The 24,847-nt window shown below is 43.9% G+C and overlaps 1 protein-coding gene across 1 annotated transcript in view; it reads left to right on the forward strand.

Moving 5' to 3' along the window:
• cog6 (component of oligomeric golgi complex 6) overlaps window positions 1-24,847 on the forward strand; it is a 33,360-nt gene that overhangs the window by 7,309 nt on the left and 1,204 nt on the right. Inside the window, exons 5-18 of the mRNA XM_047390597.1 lie at window positions 1,398-1,509; window positions 1,890-1,972; window positions 2,637-2,707; window positions 4,647-4,740; window positions 6,690-6,818; window positions 9,946-10,037; window positions 10,687-10,751; window positions 10,874-10,965; window positions 11,943-12,060; window positions 12,863-12,994; window positions 13,187-13,354; window positions 18,166-18,273; window positions 19,460-19,513; window positions 20,244-20,323. Of these exons, the coding sequence (XP_047246553.1) occupies window positions 1,398-1,509; window positions 1,890-1,972; window positions 2,637-2,707; window positions 4,647-4,740; window positions 6,690-6,818; window positions 9,946-10,037; window positions 10,687-10,751; window positions 10,874-10,965; window positions 11,943-12,060; window positions 12,863-12,994; window positions 13,187-13,354; window positions 18,166-18,273; window positions 19,460-19,513; window positions 20,244-20,323 (1,398 nt within the window). The remainder of the gene's footprint in view (window positions 1-1,397; window positions 1,510-1,889; window positions 1,973-2,636; window positions 2,708-4,646; window positions 4,741-6,689; window positions 6,819-9,945; window positions 10,038-10,686; window positions 10,752-10,873; window positions 10,966-11,942; window positions 12,061-12,862; window positions 12,995-13,186; window positions 13,355-18,165; window positions 18,274-19,459; window positions 19,514-20,243; window positions 20,324-24,847) is intronic.

A 24,847-nucleotide genomic window follows, 5' to 3' on the forward strand; every position in this document is an offset into this window, starting at 1 on the left:
TGTGTTAGTTTAATATTCCTCATGCAGTGTGAAGCAAGCAAGTTCACATACTTTATCTAATCAATGCAATCATTAATATAATTAATGACCTGATTAACATAACTAGTTTTTGTGCTTTTAATTGCCTGTTTTGACCAACCCTTTTTAATCCATTTTTTCTTCTTTGTTTCTGACACGTGTGGATGCGTGGGTTTTTTCTCTTGTGTTTGTTCAGTGAGTTTACTTTTAATTCTACGTCATATGTAATTGCTTCACATTATTTAAATACCGACCTCTTGTAATTGCAGACATTTAAACGGGATGAACAACTTTTAAAAATCACACAGTGAAAGCACAAACATCCAAAGGCCATTTGAATTATCTGCAAAACTGTTTTGTCTCTGCAAGGGAGGGAGGGGAGCCATTGTTAATATTCCTTCTTACACTTTTGATTGTGTTGCTTTATTGATGACAACTGTGAAAGCATGCCAGCCAAGTTTAACTGTGCATCTGTTGCCTTTGTGTGTTTGGCAGCTAAAATACCAACATGTGAAATCACAAAGGGCAAAGAAGCCCCGGGGTCCTCTGTGTGTCAGGCTCGGGGAGATCCACACAGGAATACTGAGTCATAGAGTTCTGCAGCCGTTTTACAGCCGGCCGAGCACGGGTTAAAGCCATGGGTAAAACAAAGGTTAGATAATCACCAGGTTATTTAAATCTAGCGAAATACTTCAGTGATTTACTGCTCATGGTTGGCTTTCTCTGAGAATGGATGGAAAATAAACGGGATGGGTTGGATGGAAAGACGGGAACAGAGGGAGGACCTGCTGTTGTTCTGCTGTCCTGTGACGAGTTCCCCATTTGACTGGGACTGTTGCCATGGTCACTATTGTGATGAGGCACTTCCTGACATGATAGTGATCGCTGTTTGTTGGCTGAGATCCAACTCTTTTCTTTTCCGTTTGGCTGTTCCCACCCCTGTGCTTATCTTCCTACCCCTGTGAATGATATTTTTCACTCTGTGTCCCGCACTGCTGAAAAGATGAAAGCAACAAGGTGAGCATAGGATGTGCAGAGTTTGACTGCCATCTGCTGGAGAAATGTATGCATTACATCTGGTTGACAGTGTTCAGTTTTTATGTTTAATGAAAGCCTGTGGTGCTTGCCAACTTGCCTCCTTTTTTGATTCACAACATTTGAGAATGAAAAAATACAGAGATAAAACTCAGTGATGAAGGACTAAAGTGTATTATATAAGAGACTAAACTTCTCCAAATCATTAAAGAAATATGGACCAAAACCACAAGTAAATCCCCAATTTACTGCAAAGTAAATGAAATACTTCAAAAGATGTTAAAATAATAAAATAAATCGATAACAAATGTAGGAAAATATGTGTCTTCTTTTTGTCTCTTCAGCCATCGACTTGAGGTTAGAGCTCAAGTGGCTCAAGCTTTCCTTGCCAAGTTCCAGCTGTCCAACGAAGAAATGGCCACACTGCGAAGGGCTCGAGATGCACCGGTTACAGAGGTAAACTTTATATAATGCCTAACGAGCCATGTGAACAAAAAGATTACTGTACTTTATTTTATGTGATAGATCAATACAAAGTACCAGATAATAGTTTAAATGTTCAAAATGTGATAGTTACACTATCTGCGATAGTGATTGGTGTGGTTGAATAGCCATTTTGATAATGATTTTGTTTAGAGCGAGATTTGTGTTTGTGAGGAAAAATAAGCAATAGAAATGATTGGGGTTAAAAACCTCAATATTGTATCGCTCTAATTCATATGTTATTACATCATCTCGTTAAAGCCCTGCCTACTGAATATAGGCACATTCAATTTTTGATTATTTGGCCAGTGCATGAGATAAGTAATGTGTTTGTTTGTTACTTAATTTCTCAGGATTTCTTCAATGTTCTTAGCCGGGTTAAGCACATCCACGAGGATGTGAAAATCCTCCTGCGAACTAACCAGCAAACTGCAGGGTAAGGTTCTTGTCTGACTTCATGAAATGCTTCATTATCAGTGAAAGTATAGACACGCCTGTATTTAAGGGTTACGGTCTCTTAATTGTTATTTACATGTTCTATATGAAAATTAAATTTGTCCTCAGGACCAGGAGTGTATAGAGATGATTTGAGAAGTTGGGGATACCTCCCTGTAAGGTCTTTACATCTTTTTCAGAGAAATCAAAGTAAAGAGTAAAAATAATAATGATACATCTTATCTGTGTCTTTCAGTCTTTCTAGACATAATACAATACTTACAAATAGATAAAACATACATAAAAACAGTGTATTGATTGTTGATGCTATTTGTCTTGCAACTCCACTCCGTTTAATTGACTTACTAATTATGCTTTTATACTGAAACAGTAGTTGGGATCATATGTCGCCTTCACTGTTATTTTGTATGTTGGAAGCTGGAAAATTGGGGAACAACTTGTATAAACCATCTAATTTAGAAAACCTGAATTGAGAACGCTGAATAAATAAACAGTGTAGCTAATATATAAACAAAATCTAACACCGTTGTCCTGGCCTTGATCCTTAGCTGCCAGAGATTAATATTCATATCACTGTCAGTCTTACACTATGCTACAAGTCATGTGTATGTAATGTCTGGTCTTGGCATGTGTGCCCGTTCTAGGTTAGAGATCATGGAGCAGATGGCAGTGTTACAGGAGACGGCATATGAGCAGCTTTACCGCTGGGCTCAGAGTGAGTACTGCACACAATTACAATCAGCAGCATGTTAACGACTTACTCTGGGTCAAGAGTATGTCAATAATGAAAGGTAGATTAACCTTGTTTAGCCACCTGAGTCTTTTTCAGTTCTAATGAATTGGTTTTTTATTTAATTTCTTTTTTTTACATATATATTACATTAAAAAAACTATCCTCTTTCAAGCAGGTGACATTTTTTGCATATAGTTCCTTGCAAAATTTTGCAAAATACACTGCAAGTCAAAAGTTGTAGATACACTATCTCTTTAATGGGTCTCTAAATTTCCAAGACTCTTTACATTGTAGATTCTCATCAAAGGCAACAAAACTGTGAATGAACACACATGGAGTTACTGTATGTAGTAAACAAAAGGAGTGAAATAACTAAACACTTTTATGCTTTGGATTCACCCTTTGCTTTGCAAAGGGCAGCTACTTTAAGGAATCTCAAATACAAAACATAAAAGTTTTTGTTTTTTTTACAATTTGTTTTTGCTACATAATTCCATATGTGTTCATTCAGTTTTGATGCTTTCAGTGAGAATCTTTGTATAATGTAAATAGTCATAAACATAAGGAACACTATTAAATGAGAAAGTGTTTCTAATACTTTGACTGGTAGTGTATGTTACAGATTCAAACGTCAATGTTTTTTATGGAGATTACATACAACGGATTAACACAAAGTAGTGCCCTGTATGTAACTCCATATATATCTCCCCATCTACTCTGACCAGCTTTCCTGTCCCTGCTGAAGAAAAGCATCCCCACAGTATGATGCTGCCACCGCCACAATATGACCTGTATCTTCTGAATTTATTTAGTGAAGAAAACAGCAACACATTTTCCACAACTTGTCATTGTTTTAAATGAAACTGGAAATAAAGCTGCACAAAAGATATTGTATCATCATTATGATTGCAGTTTCCATATGTGTAATATCAAAGAACTGCTTGTATGCAGTTGTTGATTGGCTATAATAATTCCAGTGCCTTACGTTCACCCTCTGCTTGTCAATAATATATTTGACCTGCTGGATGGAATTTCATTCTCTTTTTTTTTTATAGCCCAGACCTGATATAGAACTTAGTGACCAAGACGCTGAAGCTCAGGATGACTATAGGGTTACTGTGATGATGGAAAAGACAGAAAGAAGTGGAGGAAGTGTTGCTTAATCAATGTTTTTCAATCCAATTTCAACAATTACAATAATTTTATATCTACCTAACATCACAGCCCCACTGAAAATGGACTGTTTAGATCACCAAAAAATGTTACGTGTATTTATAGTTGTGCAGAAGCAAAATACAGAGGATGTTTTGGACAAAGCACCTGTGCCTCAAGAGCTAGTTGTCCTTCACCAGTCGAAAGGGTTTAACTTGATTACTTGAATCAATATGTCGACGTTCTCTAGGGCAAAGGTTTACGCTCCTTAAGAACTGCAGCTAATATTTTATCTGCATAATATATTATCTGATATGTTTTGGAAATGGTCTTTGTTCTATGTGTTTGTAAAGTACAGGGACAGTTGTACAGGATAGTGAAGTCTATTTACCAGTTTTAACCACTGTCTAAATAATTGTTCAGCTTCTATTTTATACTGGATAACAAAACTGACGTCTTGGTAAAAAAAACATTTGAGGAAGCCTGTCAGCAAGATGTTCATTGTGCTCAGGAAGGTATCTTTGCCCAGAACAATGTTTATCAATTTTAAACCTTGTATTGCTCAAGTTACTTCCAATTAGATGCCAACAGCATCTACAACGGCTCTTTGAAGAAACCTTCATAATGAGCTACAACATTTAATTTCCCTTTGGGATTAATAAAGTATTTTTGAATTGAATTGAATTTGAATTAAAAAAAAAAACATAAATAAAATAGTATTTTAGTAATGATAGATTTTGTGATTTTACTTGATATTTTTTTTTTGCAGATGAATGCAGAGGACTGACTCAGGAAACATGTGACATCAGCCCAGTGTTGACTCAAGCCATGGAGGCTTTACAGGATCGACCTGTTCTTTACAAGTAAGTAGAAACACACCCACAAACAGAAGTGTCTTTGTAAAAATAGACACTATAATTTGTTTACTGACTTGTATGTTAGTCTTAGAATCTGTGATTTCAAGGGACTATATTTATTTCACAATGCGTCTCTTCTTTGGTCAGTCCTAAGTAAATTGTGAAACCTCGGGGCAATGTTGTTGCTTTGTTCCTGGAGAGAGAAACAAGGCTCAGTTCTTAAACACCAAAGTAAACACCCTGAAGCAACAGAAGATGTTAACATCAACAGAGGTCAGATCCTCTAAAAGACAAAAAATGCTTTCCACCAGTCAGATAACGGATTTGAGAAAAAAATACAAAATGTATAAAAATGCACATACAGCGCCTTGCACAATGATTCATAACCTCTGACCTTTTTCACATAGTAGCCACCAACTGCAATGTGATTTTATTAGGTTTTTATGTGATAGATCAGCTCAAAGTAGTGCATAATTGTGAAGTTCAAAGTAATAAAACAATATCCCAAGCTTTGAACATCTCACAGATCACTCATCATCTGAAAGAGTATGGCTCAACTGCAAACCTACCAAGACATGGCCGTCCACCTAAACTGACAGGCTGGGTAAAGAGAACAATAATAGGAGTAGCAGCCAAAAGGCCAATGGTAACTCTGAAGCAGATGCAAAGATCCAGAGCGCAAGTGGGAGAAGCTGTTGACAGAACGATGACAGTTCTTATAGAACTGTGGCAGAAAGAAAGCTACTTTTAAAAGTAAGCATTAAGACGTCCAGTTTGCAGTGTGAGAGAAAGTTATGTATAAGACACAACAAGCATGTAGAAAGAGGTTCTCAGGTCATATTATCCCAAAAATGTTTCGGTTGACCTTACTGCAGGGCAATGACCTTAAACATAGCCAGAGCTATGATGAAATGCTTTAGATCAAATCATATTCATGTGTTTGAATGGTCCAGTCAAAGTCTAGACACAAAATGCAAAAATAAAGAGAATCGGTGGCAAGACTTGAATAGTGATACTCACAGACGCTCTCCTTTAGATCGGACTACAGCTTGTGCTACTTTGCAAAGAACAATGAGCAAACGCTGAATGTGCAAAGCTGCTAGAGAAAATGCTGTAGCTGTAATTGCAGCAAAAGGTGGTTTTACAAAGTACTGACTCAGGGTGAGTAAATACAAATACATAACATGTTTTTAAGTATTGAAAACATTATATCCATTTTCCTTTCACTTCACAATTATACATTGTGTTAAAATTTTACATAAAGTCCAAAACGATGCATTGCAGTCTGTGGTCGTAACAGGACAAAACGCCAAAAGAGGCCAAGGTTTGTGAATACTTTTCCAAGGCACTGTAGATGTAAACCTCTTTAACGCAGCATCGCTTATGGATTTTAGATTTAATTTCTGTCCAAGTTGCTCATTTTAAGCGAGCTGGTCACACAGGAAGTACAAATGAATAAACATTAATTTAAAATTACTATATGGAACCAAACATGCAACAGGACATTTTCCTGTGATAGAACTGTCTGAAGCTTACAGACAGTCTATTTTTGTCCTGAAAGAGGGGGTAAACAGTGAAGAACAGTTTCAAACCTTAACATGTTTTCCAATCTTTTCATGGCCAACCCTCATTCTGTCTGTGTTGTGTTTTCGGATGTGCACCTGTCTTTGTGACCACAAAGTGTCCAAGGTCTTCCTCAGGCTGGGGATGTTGAGGCTGGATCCCAGTCCTCTTGGAGCCTTAATTTAGCATGTTATCTTCTGTTTAGTCTGTCGCAAAGGTCCTTACCACTAAGTCATCAACACTGCTCCAGACTCATTCTTTATGGAAAAGTTATCCCCAACTGTTGATCTTAGAAACTGACCACAGCTCACAGTCTTCACAACAACACTGCGGCTGCTGTCTTTTCTCATGAGGTCGGGCTGTTGAATATTGCCTCCTTTTTGTTTGTTCAGGTACACCCTGGATGAGTTTGGGACCGCACGCAGATGTGCTGTGGTGCGAGGCTTCATTGACGCCCTGACCCGTGGTGGCCCAGGAGGTACTCCACGCCCCATAGAGATGCATTCACATGACCCTTTGAGGTACATCTTCTGTCCTATTTAGATATTACCCCTGAAAGACACTTTTGAAGTAAAATAATTCCATAAATAATAATCTCTTTTGGGACATTCTTTAAAAACAACTGCACTTGGTGGAGGTAAATATTAGGGAAACAGAGGCTTTCCCGCAGAATAAATTTAGACTGCACATTCATGAACCTGAATCATCTTCCATTCCTCTATGAAAATAAGCATTTTTTTGCCTAAACTTAATGGAAATCTAATTTTAAAGTAAAACAATTCAGAATATCTTCAATTAATCTCTCCGGGGCTTGTTTTCTAACATATTTCTCTCCCTTACCTTTTTTCTGTTTGCCAGCCTATACTTGGATCTTTAAAGCGACCGTTTGCGTCCTTTGTTGTTTAAAAAGCATGTTAACAGTTCAGACTTGCAGAAACCAAAAAAAATCAAAGCTCACAGCAGCTCAAAAGAGACACAAATAGCATCCAGCTGTTTATTTCCACCTAACACCATCTACAGACATGATGCATCCTTCTGGACTAGCAGGGCTTGGTCACAAATAAATTTATAGTTTTTTCAGTGCTGATTAAAACATTTTAACTTGTAATTCATGCATTTACTTACAACATTAGTTAACTAGTAGATCAGCTTCACCTTAGAATGGTAAGCTGTTTATCATGGGACATACTAAATAGTCGCATGCATATATCTTTAATCACTAAATGTGGACGTACATTGAAAATAATCCTGTTAAGAACGATAGACCCCACTCTTTAAACGGCACAGATGTCCTTATTTACAATGGAACACTTTTAAAGTGCATGGCAGCAACAAGAGGTATTTTCAACTTGTGACAGCTCATCACTTATTTCAGTTTAATCAACTTGTTTTGTGTCGTTAAATAGTCTCAAACTGAGTTTGAGCGTCCGATCTTGGGGATCATACCAGGTGTTTCAGGGCTTTAAGTCACTGAAGGAAGAGATTTCTGGCTGGGTGTATATTTAAGCTAGTTTATGGGCCGCAGAACAAATTAGGAACACAATCGGTGGTTGCTTGACGTTATGGTATGATAGATAAGATTTAAGTCATGTACAGTCTAACAGGTACCTCGACCATCTGCATGTCATATTCTTAAGATTTAAATTAAAAAAGATTTGAAAGTGTCAGACTTTATTTGATACAAAATATATATTGATGTCTTCTATATTTTTTTACAAATAGAGATATGATTTTAATAAGACAACATAAATATCCTAAAGCACATGTATTTTATACATATAGTTACAGGACAGGATATTGAGGTCACAGATATAGAAATAAATCAGATTAAGTTCCAACCTGGTTATAGGTCAGGTCACAAATTGCCTGATTGTGCCTGTTTCCTATTTCTTCACATCTTCTCCCTCCTTTGTCCAGGAGACAAGCAGGAGATTTTCCCAGAATGCCACCTCTGTGTGGAACACAGAAATCACTTCCCCTTCAAAGGAGACATCAGCATTTCTCAGAACATCAAGTTCTTTCTCATTTCCTATGCACTCACACCCACAAATACACACTCTCTTGCCAAGTTTAAAACAGCAGTAGGGAATGTGTGAATCTTAAAACTGTGTTTGTGACTTGTTTGATTGTACAGTGACATTCTTTTTGCACATTCCTGAGTCTGAAATTGATATGGAGTGCTTAGAAGCTGAGAAACCTCTGCCCTGGGTTGTGAATGAGCTCTTCTTATTGTAAACATGCATGCAACACACTCTACTATATTTCAAAAATAGAAATCACAAAATGTCCAACAACTATTTTTTATTACCGCCTTGATTACGTTTAAGATTTTATTTTAGAGTTTATGGACATGACTCATAAAAAAATGTTAACTTTGAGTTGTAAAGCTGGGAATACTTTTTATTCTCTCCAAACACAACTTTTAACTCAGTCATTTATGCAGCTCCAGTGAGCTGAGAACCCCCCCTACCACCACGACCACCATAAAAAAAAGTTTGACCAATTATAGCATTAACGCCAGATTGTCTCCAATCGATTACACACAACGTCAGTAACGTTATGTAATTATTTGTAGCAGTCACAGTGGCTCAGAACTGTTAACGGTTTCTCAAGGTCAGATTATTTTTATTTGTGCCTCAGAACATAAATGCTGTAAAAGAAATAAAAAAAAAACATTTTGATTTTTAGCTAAGGCTTCACAATATACAGCAAATACTCATCATTGCCATATTAGTGTACCGAGTATTAATATCACAAACATCTGCGATATTTGTTGCCTATTATATTCCAAGTGTCAAAATCTGAAAGTAATTGCTGTACTGCCTGCCTAAGTGACCCATTTTCAGAGGAATTTTATTTTTAGTCTGACAAGCTGTGAGACAAATAGGTGCAAATAATGCCCTCCGAAACCTACCCTCCTTTCTGGGAAAATTTATCCTAAGGGGAAACAGATCTAAACTTCAGAAACCCAATAAATATTTACTATACATGGTTAGGACTGAAGCTGATATAACTATCCATTTAAAACAACGTATTAATATTCAGAATTAGATAGTTTTTGTTTCTAAGGCAAAAGGTGTGGCATTTAATATAAAGTCAGATACTACACAAAAATTAAGAAAATAAAGTTAATGTTGACGCCAGTTTTTGACACTCCCAGGTTTTGATAATCCAACTCCATAAAAAAAAAAAAACAGTTTGAATACACGGGATGAAAAAACATGTCCCTTTTTTGTCACAAATTGCAGTAACAGGTTGCAATAAGTTGCATTAATAAAACCTGACATTTTAGAGGCTAAATTTAAGAAACAAAATTAATATTTGCTATGTATGAGGGCTGAAGTTAATTTGAGTATCTATTAAACATGAGTTACGTTGTTATTTATAATATGTCTGTAGTAGTCTTTAATGAAGCATTTTTGTGCGCTGTGGAGAAAGGTGTGAAGTCTGAGGGTTTTAGGAAGGTTAAAGATTCGTCTTTATGAAACTGGTGATTCATCTCACAGCTGTAGGTGGAGCCCAAGAGCAACCCATCACTCCAAAACACACACATTTGTGTGTGACTGAAAGGAACACTTGGCTGTCCTTTCCTAGATGCATGGCAAAGCGACCAACGTTTTAGTATTGATCATTTTGTTTCTTTTTCAGATATGTTGGGGACATGCTGGCCTGGCTGCACCAAGCGACTGCCTCAGAAAAAGAGCATCTAGAAGCGCTACTAAAACAAGTCACTCTACAAGGTATTTAAACTTGGACGTTTCCCAATTCCTCATCATCTGGCTTCAGCATCCAGTGATTAACATAAAGTACCTTAATGCCACCAGCATTTTCAGTCAGTCATTTTCTACCGCTTATTCCATAGTGGGTCGCGGGGGAGCTGGAGCCTATCTCCAGCAGTCTACGGGCGAGAGGCGGGGTACATCCTGGACAGGTCGCCAGTCCATCGCAGGGCAACACACAAACAACCATGCACACACTCATTCATACATACCCCTAAGGGCAATTTAGAGTGACCAATTAACCTAACAGGCATGTCTTTAACTGTGGGAGGAAGCCGGAGTACCTGGTGAGAACCCACGCATGCACGGGGAGAACATGCAAACTCCATGCAGAAAGACCCCAGGCCGGGAATCGAACCCAGAACCTTCTTGCTGCAAGGCAACAGTGCTACCAACTGCACCACCGTGCAGCCCGCCACCAGCATTTTGAAGGAGATTTTTCTTTGGCTAGTACTGTTTAACTCTAATGAAATAATTACTCTCAATTACAGAGGAATAACACCCAACAGATGATTTTACTAGTAAACGCTTCTTTTACTATTATTAAGATGAACACATGCATTGAAGCCGGTATAGCCTTGACTTATTTTCGTGTGCCTTCCTTTATTAGGTGTGGAGGAGAACATGCAAGAAGTGGTGGGACATATCACAGAGGGGGTTTGCAGACCACTGAAAGTGAGCAACCAATTATGTTTTAAACACCATTGGTCTGAGCTGCTGGCTGGTGATTGCGTGCTGTGTTTTCTGTCAGGTTTTGCTCATGAGCCCAACTGTTCTGTTATTGATCTTCTCCTTAGGTGCGGATAGAACAAGTCATTGTGGCCGAGCCAGGTGCTGTGCTCCTTTACAAGCTCTCTAACCTGCTGAAGTTCTACCACCACACAATCAGGTATTTAAGCTTTTGCTCCAGAAAGCAAACTAACAGTTGAATTTTTATGTTGGGGAAAAAAATAGAAAAAGTATGTTGTGTGGTCGGTTTTCTACTTTTCACGGTTCCCTCCATTACAGCAAGTATAAATTTAACATTTTTTAAGTTTTTTTTTTTTTTTTAAGATGTCTGTCAAAATCAAGTTTTCATATGACTTGAACCTTTCCAAGTTGCGGTTATGTATTTTATAAGAATTTAATGTGTGAGAACACAAAGTAGTGCATAATTGTGTAAGAAAGCCACTGTGGTAAGGCCTGTTTGTAGTTGCCATGTAGCAAACATGAAGGAAGGTGCTCTTGTCAGATGTTTTACTGTTGCTAAAATGTTTTACTTTGCTAAAATAACATGGTTGTGGCAGCATCGGGCTGTGGGAATGCTTTTTGTCAGCAGGGACAGGAGAGCTGGTCAGACTTGATGAGAAGATAGATGGAGGTAAATACAGGGCAACCCTAGAGGAAGACATTTGAAACATGTGACTGTGAAACATGAAGCCAGAGCTAAAATTGGAATGGTTTACATCACAGCATATTCACATGTTAAATTGGCCCAGTCAAAGCCCCAGCTCTAAATCCAACTTAGAATCTGTCACAAGACTTGAATTTCAAAGACTCTTCCCCCCCCCCAGTTTCTCCGAGTTTTAGCTATTTTGCAGTGAAGGGTAAGGACATTTTCAGTGCCTAGATGTGCAAAGGTATTCACTACAAAGTATTCTCTTGGGGAGGCTGAGTACAAATGCATGCCACACTTTTCAGGTTTATTTGTTTAAGATTCTGTTTTCTTTCCACTCCTTTGAAAACACACTGAAGTTTGTGGTTGTAACATGACAAAATGTACACAATTTCAAGGGCTATAGGTGTTTTGCAAGGCACTATATAATCAAAAGTATGGTCGTCATGAAAATTCAAATCTTCTTGCATTCTAATTTGATCTTTGCTCAGGTCCATCATTGGAACCAGTGTGGCCTCCTTGCTCATCACAATTGAGGAAATGCACCTCCTGAGCAAGAAGATGTTCTTCAACAGCCTGAGCCTTCATGCAAGCAGACTCATGGACAAGGTGCTGGAAGAACATGGCAATTTCGTTTTGTATTTATTCAAGCTAAAATTATTAGATGGTTGTTAGAAAAATATGAGCATTTGATCACAAAAGGAAAAAAGATGCGTTGTTTTTATAAATAGAGATGATTTGCAATGTTCTTTGATGAAAATGCTTAAACCATTGTGCAGTGAAGTTCAGTTTTGCTCCATTTGGACATTCGTATTTCTCCTCAATGTGTAAACTCAAAGTCAACAAGGCTATTTCTGTACCACTTAGGCTTGTAAACGGTTTCAGCCTCCTGGCCACAACAGCAAAATGGCGCTAGCTGCCAAGAAACGCTCTCCTTCGTACTGTTCAGTTAAATTGGCATCCAAATATACCGTATCACGACCATGGGCTCCTTTGTTTTCCACGGTGCCTCTGCTCTGATCAATAGCAGTTACAAGAATTATCTCTGTGGCTCGGTGTTAATCAAATTGGATGCCCTCAGGTTTTGGTGTCAATTCCAGCTAATCCCAGGAACACAACCTTTTCATAATTTGCTCTATTAGGTGAACAAAGGTGGCCTTGCTCAGTTCTGCAACCTGTGAGCCTGAGCCCAATGAAATCAAAACCCTCTTCATCACAAAAGCTTTTCAGATTCAAGCCCAGAAAAAAAGATGCATTTATGTGCTGGGTATCTGGTTGTTTGCTGCTGGGGTTAAGCTTTGTCTTCTTATACTTTTGAAACTAAAGCCCTCATTTGACTAACTCCTATTATATTTTTCCTTATTGGTGCCTTATTGTATACCTTGTCTCTGAATCCTGTATGCATGAACAGGTGGAGCTGCCACCTCCAGACCTTGGACCCACAGCATCCCTCAATCAGACACTCTCCCTCCTCAGGGAGGTGCTCACATCCCACGACTCGTCTGTAGTTCCTCTGGATGCCCGACAGGCTGACTTTGCTCAGGTAAATTTGTAACTGCAGCTTGGAGTTCATGAGAAAAGCTGTTTGTGTTGCTAATTTAATTTGTAAATTTGAATATTTTATACTGTGACTGTGATCATTTTTTTTTGCGCAAAATAGATTATTAATATTTGCAGCTCTCAATTCATCAAAATCAAACATATTATATACCTTTTTTTTCTTTGTCTGTTTTAGGTTCTTTCTTGCATTCTGGATCCCCTCCTACAGTTATGTACCGTCTCAGCCAGTAACCTTGGCACAGCTGACATGGCTACTTACATGGTCAATTCCCTGTATGTCATGAAGACCACACTGGCTCTCTTTGAATTTACTGACAAGAGGCTTGAGATGCTCGAGTTCCAGGTCTGTCCCGATTGTAAACTATCATCTGTTAGTGAATAGGGCTGCACAATATGTCGTGAATAAATCCTCATCGCATTATCAGTGCATGCAATATTCATATTGCAAAGGACTGTTTGGAGTGCAGTAATTGTTAGCTAAGAGTTATGAACTTACATTTCTAATGTAATATTTATCCAGTTGGACAGAGTCTCACGGCAGCAGATGCTCACACCAGACACAAACAACATTGCCTGAAATGTTTAAGGTTACAGAGTGATGGAAGCCCAGATGAGAAGCAGAGGAAAAAAAATATGCATATATCTCAGCTGATATCGCCATTTCAAGATTTCATAATGTGTAGCCCTATTAGTGAATCATAGTTATGTAAGCTGTGTACAAATCTTCTTACTGTTCCACATGTTTTCATGTAAAAACCACAAACTTCAGTTTATTTTAAGATTTTATGTGACAGACCCACTCAAAGTAGCACATAATTGAGAAGCGGAAGGAAAATTATATAGAGTTTAACTGAGTAATTTAGTCTCCGTATAAATCCAGCTGTTCTGCGATGGCCTCAGAGGTTTGTTAGAGAGATCTGGGGAACAAACAACATCATAAACACCAAGGAATGCTGCAGACAGGTCAGGCATGACATTGTGGAGATGTTTAAAGCAGGTTTAGGTTATTTAAAAAAACAAGGAGTCCCCTCCTTGAACCGTCACCTTAACGTGGTGGAGGGGTTTGAGTGCTCAAATGATCCTAGAGGCTATGTTGTCTGGGACCTAAATGCCCCTGGTAGGGTCTCCCATGGCAAACAGGTTCTAGGTGATGGGTCAGACAAAGAATGGTTCAAGAACCCCTCATGAAGAACACAATATCGAGGCACGTGACGTCGCCCGGTACGGCGGAGCCGGGGTCCCACCCTGGAGCCAGGCCTGGGATCGGGACTCGTCGGAGAGCGCCTGGTGGCCGGGTTGCTCCTCGCGGGACCCGGCCGGGCCAAGCCCGAACGAGAGACGCGAGGCCATCCCCCAGTGGGCCCACCACCTGCAGGGGGAACCGTGAGGGACCGGTGCAAAGAGGATTGGGTGGCGGACGAAGGTGGAGACCTCGGCAGCCCTTTCCCCGGATGCTTAGGCTGGCTCTAGGGACGTGGAATGTCACCTCGCTGGGGGGGAAGGAGCCTGAGCTTGTGCGGGAGGTCGAGAGATATCGACTAGAAATAGTCGGGCTCGCCTCCACGCACAGCGTGGGCTCTGGAACCCATCTCCTTGAGAGGGGTTGGACTCTCTTCTACTCTGGAGTGGCCCACGGGGAGAGGCGGCGGGCTGGTGTGGGTTTGCTTGTTGCCCCCCAGCTCAGCCGTCTCGTGTTGGGGTTTACCCCAGTGGATGAGAGGGTTGTACCCCTGCGCCTTCGGGTTGGGGAGAGGTCTCTGACTATCATTTCAGCTTACGGGCCGAGTGGTAGTGCAGAGTACCCTGCCTTCTTGGCGTCCCTGTCGGGGGTGCTGGATAGTGCCCCTCCCGGGGACTCCATTATTCTGCTGGGGGACTTCAACGCCCACGTGGGGAACGACAGTGACACCTGGAGAGGCGTGATCGGGAGGAATGGCCTCCCCGATCTGAATCCGAGTGGTGTTTTGTTATTGGACTTCTGTGCTAGTCATGGATTGTCCATAACGAACACCACGTTCAAACATAAGGGTGTCCATCAGTGCACTTGGCACCAGGACACCCTAGGCAGGAGGTCGATGATCGACTTTGTTGTTGTATCATCAGACCTTCGGCCGCATGTTTTGGACACTCGGGTGAAGAGAGGGGCTGAGCTGTCCACTGATCATCACCTGGTGGTGAGTTGGATCCGCTGGAGGAGGAGAAAGCCGGACAGACTTGGCAGGCCCAAGCGCATAGTGAGGGTCTGCTGGGAACGCCTGGCGGAGCCCTCGGCCAGGGATGTATTCAACTCCCACCTCCGGGAGAACTTCGACCAGATCCCGGGGGATGTTGGAGACATAGAGTCCGAGTGGACCATGTTCTCTGCATCTATTGTCGATGCTGCTGCCCATAGCTGCGGCCGTAAGGTCTGCGGTGCCTGTCGTGGTGGCAATCCCAGAACCCGGTGGTGGACACCGGCAGTAAGGGATGCTGTTAAGCTGAAGAAGGAGTCCTATCGGCTGTGGTTGGCTTGTGGGACTCCTGAGGCGGCTGACGGGTACCGTGAGGCCAAGCGTGCTGCGGCCCGGGCTGTGGCAGAGGCAAAAACTCGGGCCTGGGAAGAGTTCGGTGAGGCCATGGAGAAGGACTACTGGTTGGCCTCAAAGCGATTCTGGCAAACCGTCCGGCGCCTCAGGAGGGGGAAGCAGTGCTTTGCCGACACTGTTTATAGTGGGGGCGGGAGACTGCTGACCTCGACTGAGGACATTATCGGGCGGTGGAAGGAGTACTTCGAGGATCTCCTCAATCCTGCCATCACGCATTCCGTGGTGGAAACAAAGGCTGGGGACTCGGGGTTGGACTCTTTCATCACCCAGGCTGAAGTCACCGAGGTGGTTAAAAAGCTCCACGGTGGCAAGGCTTCGGGGGTGGACGAGATCCGCCCTGAGTACCTCAAGTGTCTGGATGTTGTAGGGCTGTCATGGTTGACACGCCTCTTCAACATTGCGTGGCGGATGGGGACAGTGCCTCTGGACTGGCAGACTGGGGTGGTGGTCCCCCTTTATAAGAAGGGGGACCGGAGGGTGTGTTCCAACTACAGGGGGATCACACTCCTCAGCCTCCCTGGTAAGGCCTACGCCAGGGTATTGGAGAGGAGAGTCCGACCGATAGTCGAACCTCGGCTTCAGGAGGAACAGTGTGTTTTTCGTCCCAGCCGTGGAACACTGGACCAGCTCTATACCCTCTACAGAGTGCTCGAGGGTTCATGGGTGTTTGCCCAACCGGTTCACATGTGTTTTGTGGACCTGGAGAAGGCATTCGACTGTGTCCCTCGTGATGCCCTGTGGGGGGTGCTCCAGGAGTATGGAATCGGGGGCCCTTTATTAGGGGCCATCCGGTCCCTGTACGAGCGGAGCAGGAGTTTGGTCCGCATTGCCGGCACTAAGTCGGACCTGTTCCCAGTGCATGTTGAACTCCGGCAGGGCTGCCCTTTGTCGCCGGTCCTGTTCATAACTTTTATGGACAGGATTTCTAGACGCAGCCAAGGGCCGGAGGGGGTCTGGTTTGGGGACCAGTGGATTTCGTCTCTTCTTTTTGCGGATGACGTGGTCCTGCTGGCCCCCTCTAGCCAAGACCTACAGCATGCGCTGTGGCGGTTCGCAGCCGAGTGTGAAGCGGCTGGGATGGGGATCAGCTCCTCCAAGTCCGAGGCCATGGTACTCGACCGGAAAAGGGTGGCTTTTCCTCTTCAGGTTGGAGGGGAGTTCCTGCCTCAAGTGGAGGAGTTTAAGTATCTCGGGGTCTTGTTCACGAGTGAGGGAAGAATGGAGCGGGAGATTGACAGACGGATCGGTGCAGCTGCCACAGTAATGGGGGCGCTGTGCCGGTCCATTGTGGTGAAGAGAGAGCTGAGCCGAAAAGCAAAGCTCTCAATTTACTGGTCGGTCTACGTTCCTACCCTCACCTATGGCCATGAACTTTGGGTCATGACCGAAAGAACGAGATCACGGATACAAGCGGCTGAAATGAGCTTCCTCCATAGGGTGGCCGGGCACTCCCTTAGAGATAGGGTGAGGAGCTCGGCCATCCGGGAGGGGCTCGGAGTAGAGCCGCTGCTCCTCCACATCGAGAGGAGCCAGTTTAGGTGGCTCGGGCATCTATACCGGATGCCTCCTGGACGCCTTCCTCGGGAGGTGTTCCAGGCACGTCCCACCGGGAGGAGGCCCAGGGGACGGCCCAGGACACGCTGGAGGGACTATGTCTCTCGGCTGGCCTGGGAACGCCTTGGGCTCCCCCTGGAGGAGCTGGAGGAGGTGTCTGGAGAGAGGGACGTCTGGGCGTCTCTGCTGAGTCTGCTGCCCCCGCGACCCGGTCCTGGATAAGCGGAAGACGACGAACGAACAAAAAAAACAAGTCACCCATGCTTTGAACATTATTATGGCACAAAAAATACTGTGTGGAAGAAGCTACTGTGAAACATGGCGTTGGTGTCGGCGTTATGTTGGGGGAGTTTGTAGCAAGACTTAAAAGTTGGTGTTTCTTTTAAGCATAAAAAAAATGTTTTCCTTCAATTTCACAATTATGCGCCACTTTGTGTTGGCCTGCTGCATAAAACCCCATTAAAATTCATAAAACATTGTAGTTTACATGACAAAATGTGGAAAGGTTCAGCAGGTATAAATATGTTTGCAAAGCACTCTATATGCTACCATATTAGTCCACTTAATTCATTTTATTTTATCAAAGACCTCATAATAACATTAATTGTAGAGATACATCCTGCCCGTCTGAAGGATGATAAGATAACTTTGAAACACTGTTATCCAATGTTGCGGCTCAGCTTAAACTCACGTTGACTGTAGGCCTATTGTTAAAAAAAAGGTTAACCATTCTTATCCAGCTTATTAAAACCCACAGCTGAAATATTTTACTAAAAAGATTTAATTTGCCTTGTCATGAAAGAGCCTGCGTCATGTATTGTTGTTTGTGCTCAAACTCGCCATCCATCCGTTTATTTTGAGGACATCTTTTGTAATTGAGCATCACAAGAGCTCCCCTACAACTTTCAGTATCAATAGCAGAGGTAATTCTCCATTAACCACAAGTACCATCGGTTTACAATGCATGGAATCAGTTTTCAAGCCTCTCTTTCTTTCTCTGTGTTGCGTTTTTCAGATTGAGGCACACCTTGATACGCTGATCAACGAGCAGGCGTCCTACGTGCTGACCAGAACTGGACTAAGTTATATCTACAACTGTGTGCAGCAGCACACTGCAGAACAGGTCTGAGACCCTCAGATTTTAGATCCATTATGGTTCTGTCTTTTTTTGAAATGCTGTACGAACCCTGAAGTATGGTTTGTGCTGTCTCTTTGGGCTTCAGAAGTGTTTATAGGCTTCACTATTGCTATGGTTACCACATGACCTGCATCTTTGTTGGACCATAATAGGCTTTTTATCAGATTTACAGATGGAGAAAAGGAGAGGGAAAAGACAGATTGTGTCGTGTTCTATTAAAATATACTGGCCTCTCCAGAAGTGTCTTGTGCAGATAAGAGCGCTGATGTCTTAGAGCCTTCCTTTTCTCGTTTTAACACTCCTTGCCATTGGGTTGAGTGAAACCCATAGTTGTGGTTTAGCATGCGAGTCCTGCCTCTGGGTCATATAAGGACACACCACGCCCTGCTGCCGCTGCTGCTTGATGCATAGCTCAGTTACAAACCTTCGTTTTCCTGCAGACTTCAGCTCCACCTGGGTGGGCTTTCTCACTTCTTTCTTAAAATAGTTTTTTTTATATTTAAATATCTAGCACCTTAGGCTAAACTCAATTCCAGATGTTAATCAGTAGCATGAATTTCAACATTTATTAAAAAGTATTAGTTTTTTACTGTTCATGGCGCGTTTTTCTGTGACGTATAAAATGAAAAAGAATCGGAAATAAAACTGTGATATATTGCGTGTAAAAGGTCTTGGAGTTTGCAGTTGAGGCTTTGTTATGTTTGCCTAAATGCCCGTAACCCTGTCATCATTTTGAACCTTGCACTTTCTTTTATTTGCTGGATTTAATGCCAGCAATTTGAGCATTTAAGCTTGCTTAATGTAACCGTTTTAGACTTTTTGTGAAGGCTAATTGCTTTAAAGGTACCCGTTGCTGTGTACACACAGGCAGTATGTATTTACTTTGTCGTCTTAGCATTAGTATTCAGGTGAGGGCTTCTCTTGTTCTCATATTTAAACTCAGTGTCATTTAAATAATGTTCAGGCTTATTCTAATTATGTTTTAGTTATTATTATTATTGTTGTTGTTATTATTGTAGTTATTACTATTAGTAACTTACCATAAAGGATCAACCACCTCAGCCATCACTCTATTTATTTATGTTTTGAACTTCCTGAGATTCAGCATTTGTTACTGTAGAAACATTTTGTAACCTTGACTAATGTTTGATGTTTGCTTCTCTTTCCCTAGGGTCCTCTGTCTCTCCTCCCCAGTATGGACAGCTCTTCGGTGAAAGCAGCTATGGTGGGTTACCCCATATGTATGAGTAAAGCAGATTTATTCTTATACTTCGTTAGTTTACCCCTTCAACCTTTCCACATTTTGTCATGTTACAGTCACTAACTACCACATATTCTATTCGGATTTTATGTGACGGACCTTGAAGTAGTGGACAGTTATGAAGCAGATGGAGAATGATACCTGGTGTTCAAAACCTTTAAAAGAAAATCAACTGAATAATGAAGAACAAGCAACATGCCACAACAGGACACACCATCCCCACTGTGAAACATATGGGTGGCGGAATCATGCTGTGAGGATGGTTTTCTTTAGCAGGGACGTGGAAGCTGGTCAAATGAAGGCAAGATTAATTGGGTCAAAGTCTAGACCTAAATCCAATGAAGAAACTTGAAATTTGATGTTCACAGATGCTCTCTATCTAGTCCGATTGAGTTTTAGCTACTATTTAAAGGAAGAATCAGCAAATTGGCAAACTGGTTGCAATGGACTTTTTTCAGGGATATCAGTAAGGGGCACACTACAGCTGTCCTATTTTTTTTCATAAAGAGTTTTGAAAACCATGTGTCGTTTTCCTTCTACTCCATTATTTTTGCACTACTTTGTGTTGGTCTATTACATAAAATCCCAAATAAAATAAACAGACGTTTGTGATTTCAATGTGACCCAGAATTTAAGTGGTATTTGTACAGAACTGTATACTTATGTGGCTTCTTTCATTTACATTTGATTACAGGTCCAGTTTGATCGGTACTTGTCATCTCCGGACACTCTCGTAATGCCTCAGCTCAACTTCCTTCTAAGTTCAGCCATCAGGTGAGTCCAAAAGAACACATGCAATACTTAGACATGAGGTAAAATGTTTGCCTCAGCACATAAAAATGAAAAAAGGATAGAGTTTAAAAATAGAACAGTAACTTTTACGTAATGATGGCCAACGTTTGTTTTTCAAATGTAACAGAATCATTTTGGCCTTATGAGCAAAACACTCGACTAAATGCAAGAGGAGTTTGGATGCTAAATTGCTAAATCCACCAACACGCTTAGCAAATATTCACCAGGACTGCCTATATTTGTCTCACTGATCAGAAAAAGCCCATGCTTTTAGCTCAGTCCAGCTACTGCGTTTCAGGGTTCTTTTTGTGAGTTATGCTTACGGGGAAGCGCAGCAGGCTTGAGAAGCACTCTGTACCTCAGGTTAATGTTCTCTATTAATGGATACAGGAGAACTGATGTGCAGGACGCCATTAATTAGCTTCTGGTCCATTTCTCACTCATACTCGTAGCCTGAAATCATTCGTCATCCCTACCTCTCTCTCCTGTTATCTCTCACGTCTGCTTCTCTGCTCACATAAATACACAAAAACATCCTGAACACACTCCTGGAGCATACTATAAATGGCTATGTAATTTTTGTTAGGCTTCCTTTTATTCGACATTTTGTGATGTTGCAGTTGGTGTGGTTGAAGGTGTTATAAGCTCCACTTTGGTGCCAAGCTCTCAGCGGGCCAATTAAGAATATGGATCCTCAAGAGCCGAGTCACTCCCAGTGTGTGCTTGAGACCTCTCACAAGGCTCTTCAGGCCAAATTATACATCGTCCATGTCTGTGAAACTTATGTTCTCATTTTATCTCTCTTGTTTTGTTTAGGTTTTTTTCATAATTTTGTTTTTTACTTTTCATGAAATCTTAATTAGAATACTTAAAAATGTAATAAATGCAGAGGTTTTCAATGTCAGGAAAAATTAATTGTACCTAAAATATTATTTACATGTTTTGATTAACTTTGGCCATCAGCTTTAAAATTCCTAACTTACATGATCAGTCAGTCTACTGTGTAATGTTACTGTGACAGGAATACTAAAGTCACACCTTTTTTTGTTTTTTCTTACCGTGTCCTGTCCGGCAGAGTAGCGCTCAGAATTGTTGTCTGAGTGCCAAGAAATTGCCCAATAGATTTACTTTCACAAGCGGAGCATCACAGCTAATGCTTTAAAGCTCTGCTTGATATTTATAGAAGAAACTTTATTATAAACGTCTTTGGAATATTTCAATTGTTACTGACACGGAGACTGAAATGAAAAGGAAAAAAGAAGCTCAAAAAAGATAGAGATGGGGAAAAAGGGGAGGAAAGAGTGGAGGAGAGAAAGAAGGATAAAGAGAATACAAGATTACACCCTGCTTGCTTATACACCTGCAGTTGTTTGTTTTGTTTAATCAAAATAGTACACGGTAATTCTGAATGTAAAATGTACTTAGTGAGAGGTGCAGCCCAAAATAGAACATCTGTGTATCTGTCAACACTTGAAGCTTAACACCTGTGAGTATGAGTGTGGACGCGCTTTTGTATACAAGGTTTCTCCACAAAAATATGCAATAGCGAGTGTGAGGACCCACAGGCCTGCCCCATGGTCCCTTGACAGACACTGAGGAGATCTGAGTCACAGACATCTAAAGGCCCCCCAAAGCACAGGAACCCCAGGAGAACCACCGCCGGGACTACCGGGTGTGGCGGGGAGGAAGCTGATCCAGGAGAGGGAGCAGTTCAAGACCCAACCTGTCGCAAAAAAAAAACAGGCACACACAGTCACAATCACCCACTCCCACCCTCATGCATACACATAAAATCACTCACACCCAACGTAAGGATCAACAACAATGGACGTCATATACTCACTCACACTCCCCATGCATACTCTATACTTCCATGTCCAGGCGCCGGTACCCCCTCGGGGCAACCAGCCCCCGGACCCAGGAGGCGGTCCCCTTCACTCCTGGGGCAGAGGCAGGCAGACAGCGCCGGTACTGCCCCGACCCGGGTGACCCCGGCCCAGCTCCCGCCCCCTGCCCCCAACCCAGTCCCCAACAACCCCCATCCACCTCCGGAGAGGGGGCTATGTACAAAAGAGGTGTCCACATGACCCAAAGCAACCCGCCAACCGGAGCTGCCCCAGGACGGAGCAGTCCCGACCTCCCAACGAGCTCCGATCCCAACCCCATGAGTCTCCCACCCCCAGTGAACCCCAACAAGAACCTCCCCACAGGGCCACCCCCAACAAGGACACCGATATCGAACACATCCCCCCGAACCCAAACGGCACGAATCCCCACCCCCACAGGGCACACCCCCACAGGTGAACTCCGTGGTCGAGAAGCCGATGAAGCCACACCCACACAGCGCAAGCTCCACACACAGCCCCGCTCTAAGAACCCCCGCCACACCCCGCTCCCCCACCACACAGCGCGCCACAACGGCAAGGCAAGGGCCCTGCGCAACGCCACCCCCGCCCACCGGCGCAACAGGGCAGACCCCACCCAGCACCGCACCCACAACCGGACCCCCGACCCCACACCATGATGGGACAAACTCATCCACCAAGAGGTCCCTGGCCAGCGGCAGGCACCCAGGGCCAGTGACCCCACCATGCCCCCCTCAGCAACAAAAAACACTACATCACTGCCACTGCAACGACCGCCCAGAGAGAAACACTATCCAGCTCAGCTCCACCATCGCCGCCCAGCCGATCCAACCGCCAGTGACCCCACGCCCTAGAAGTGGACACAACCACTCCACCCCACAGGCCGCAGCCCCTCCACGCCACCCCCCAGTCCACCGCCCCGATCCCCCCTCGGACAAGACAGCCAGCAGAGCAGCACACCTCCAAGCCCGCCTAACCCCCCCAGACAGTGCCAGCAGCCCCAGCCCACCAGTCCACGAGAGGGATACATGCACCGGCCGGAGACCTGGGCCATGCAGGCCAACCGCTCCAGGCCAAGCACACCCCGCCAGCCGTCCCGGTGCAGTCACAAGACATGCTCTGCTGCCCCACCCACCCGACTGCCAACCGCATCCCAGCGCCCGACCCCGGGCCAGGACCACAGAAGGAAGCCGTGGAAAGAAGGCCACGGCGGCCCCAGTTACCGGGCACCCCGCCAACCCCACCCCCAAACCCGGAGGCGCCCCAGCCCGCCGGCACCCCCGCATGGCCACGAAGCAGTCCAGCTGGTCAGCCCCTCCATCGAAGCGGGGCCACATCCCAATAAACGCCGGCTAAGACCCCCCCGCCGGAGCCCGGCACCCCCCCAGCCGGCGGACCAGGGCCCAAAGCCAGGGGCCGAGATCCAAGGGAACCCAAGCGATCCCGAGAGAGCCGAAACGCCAGCATTGTGATGGAGCTGGCAGAGGGAGGTGTCCGGGGATGGGGAGGGAAGGACTGGGGGGCAAACCGCTCTCCCAGGGAGCCAGCTCCCCGGCTGACACCAATAGGCACCCCCATTTGCCTAGTCCCAACAAAGTAGGGAGGCATAGGCACATCTGCCGGGCAAAAAACTAGGGACAGGTAACAGGCCCCGAGAACCAACTGAAAACCGGGACCAACGTCCCCAGCCATCCCAGAACCACCCAGCCCCTCAGACCCCGAACCCCAGCCCCGTTACCCAGTCCGCCGCCCGAAGTAGCCACCGACCCCCAACAAAAAGGACCCAGCCAGAAGCGGCCAAGAATGCGGCCCCACTCCAAACAAAGGAGCAGACCAGCCAGCCCAGCGCAACCAAAATACACCACACAAAGGAGGGCACAGGACCACCACCCCAACACCACAACACGCCATATAGTGGAGGAAGGAATGCAGCAAAGAGCACCCAAAGCAAAAGCTGCACACAAAGCTCACACTGCATAAATGTGCACCCACCGGCCCCCCCAAAAACGAAGCCCCCCATGAAAGTGCACCCCCACGAAAAAAAGACCCGCACCATCCAGGTCCTAGAACATGCCCGACACCCATACCGCTGCCAGAAGCAGCCCCGCAAGAGGACCCACACTGTGGCCCACAAAAGGCAAGAGAGCCCACAGAGCCAAAACCCATCCGGAAGCCGAGACCAATCCACCCCGAGACCAACCCCGGCCAGCCCGCACACTCGAACCATGCAGACCCCTCCGAACCCCCTCCCCCAGACAGAAAAGGGACCAGCGTCAGTAACCGGAACCAAGACAAGAAACCAGAAACTGAGCCGGAACCACCCAAGACCAAACAACGCCCCCAACCATCCAAGGCTAAACACCCCTCCCCACTCCAGAAGGAAACCTACACCCACCCCAACATTCGAACAATGCCCAGAGCACATAAGACACTGGACACCCTGGTTGACCCCGCCCCACCCTCTCCCGCAGACCCTCCTCCCCGCCAGCAGAATGTGCTCCTTGAAGGAAGGAGCACCTGCAATGAGATGGGACCTACCTGCCAGTTTCGGAGGCCCTTATGCCCACCGATACACCAAAGGTCCCTGAGCCAGGGCCGGACGTCCGGGCATGCACCAGCCCAAAACCCCAGCAACATACCC

This window comes from Girardinichthys multiradiatus, chromosome 18, assembly GCF_021462225.1.
Source record: "Girardinichthys multiradiatus isolate DD_20200921_A chromosome 18, DD_fGirMul_XY1, whole genome shotgun sequence".
In the NCBI taxonomy this organism is placed as follows: Eukaryota; Metazoa; Chordata; class Actinopteri; order Cyprinodontiformes; family Goodeidae; genus Girardinichthys; species Girardinichthys multiradiatus.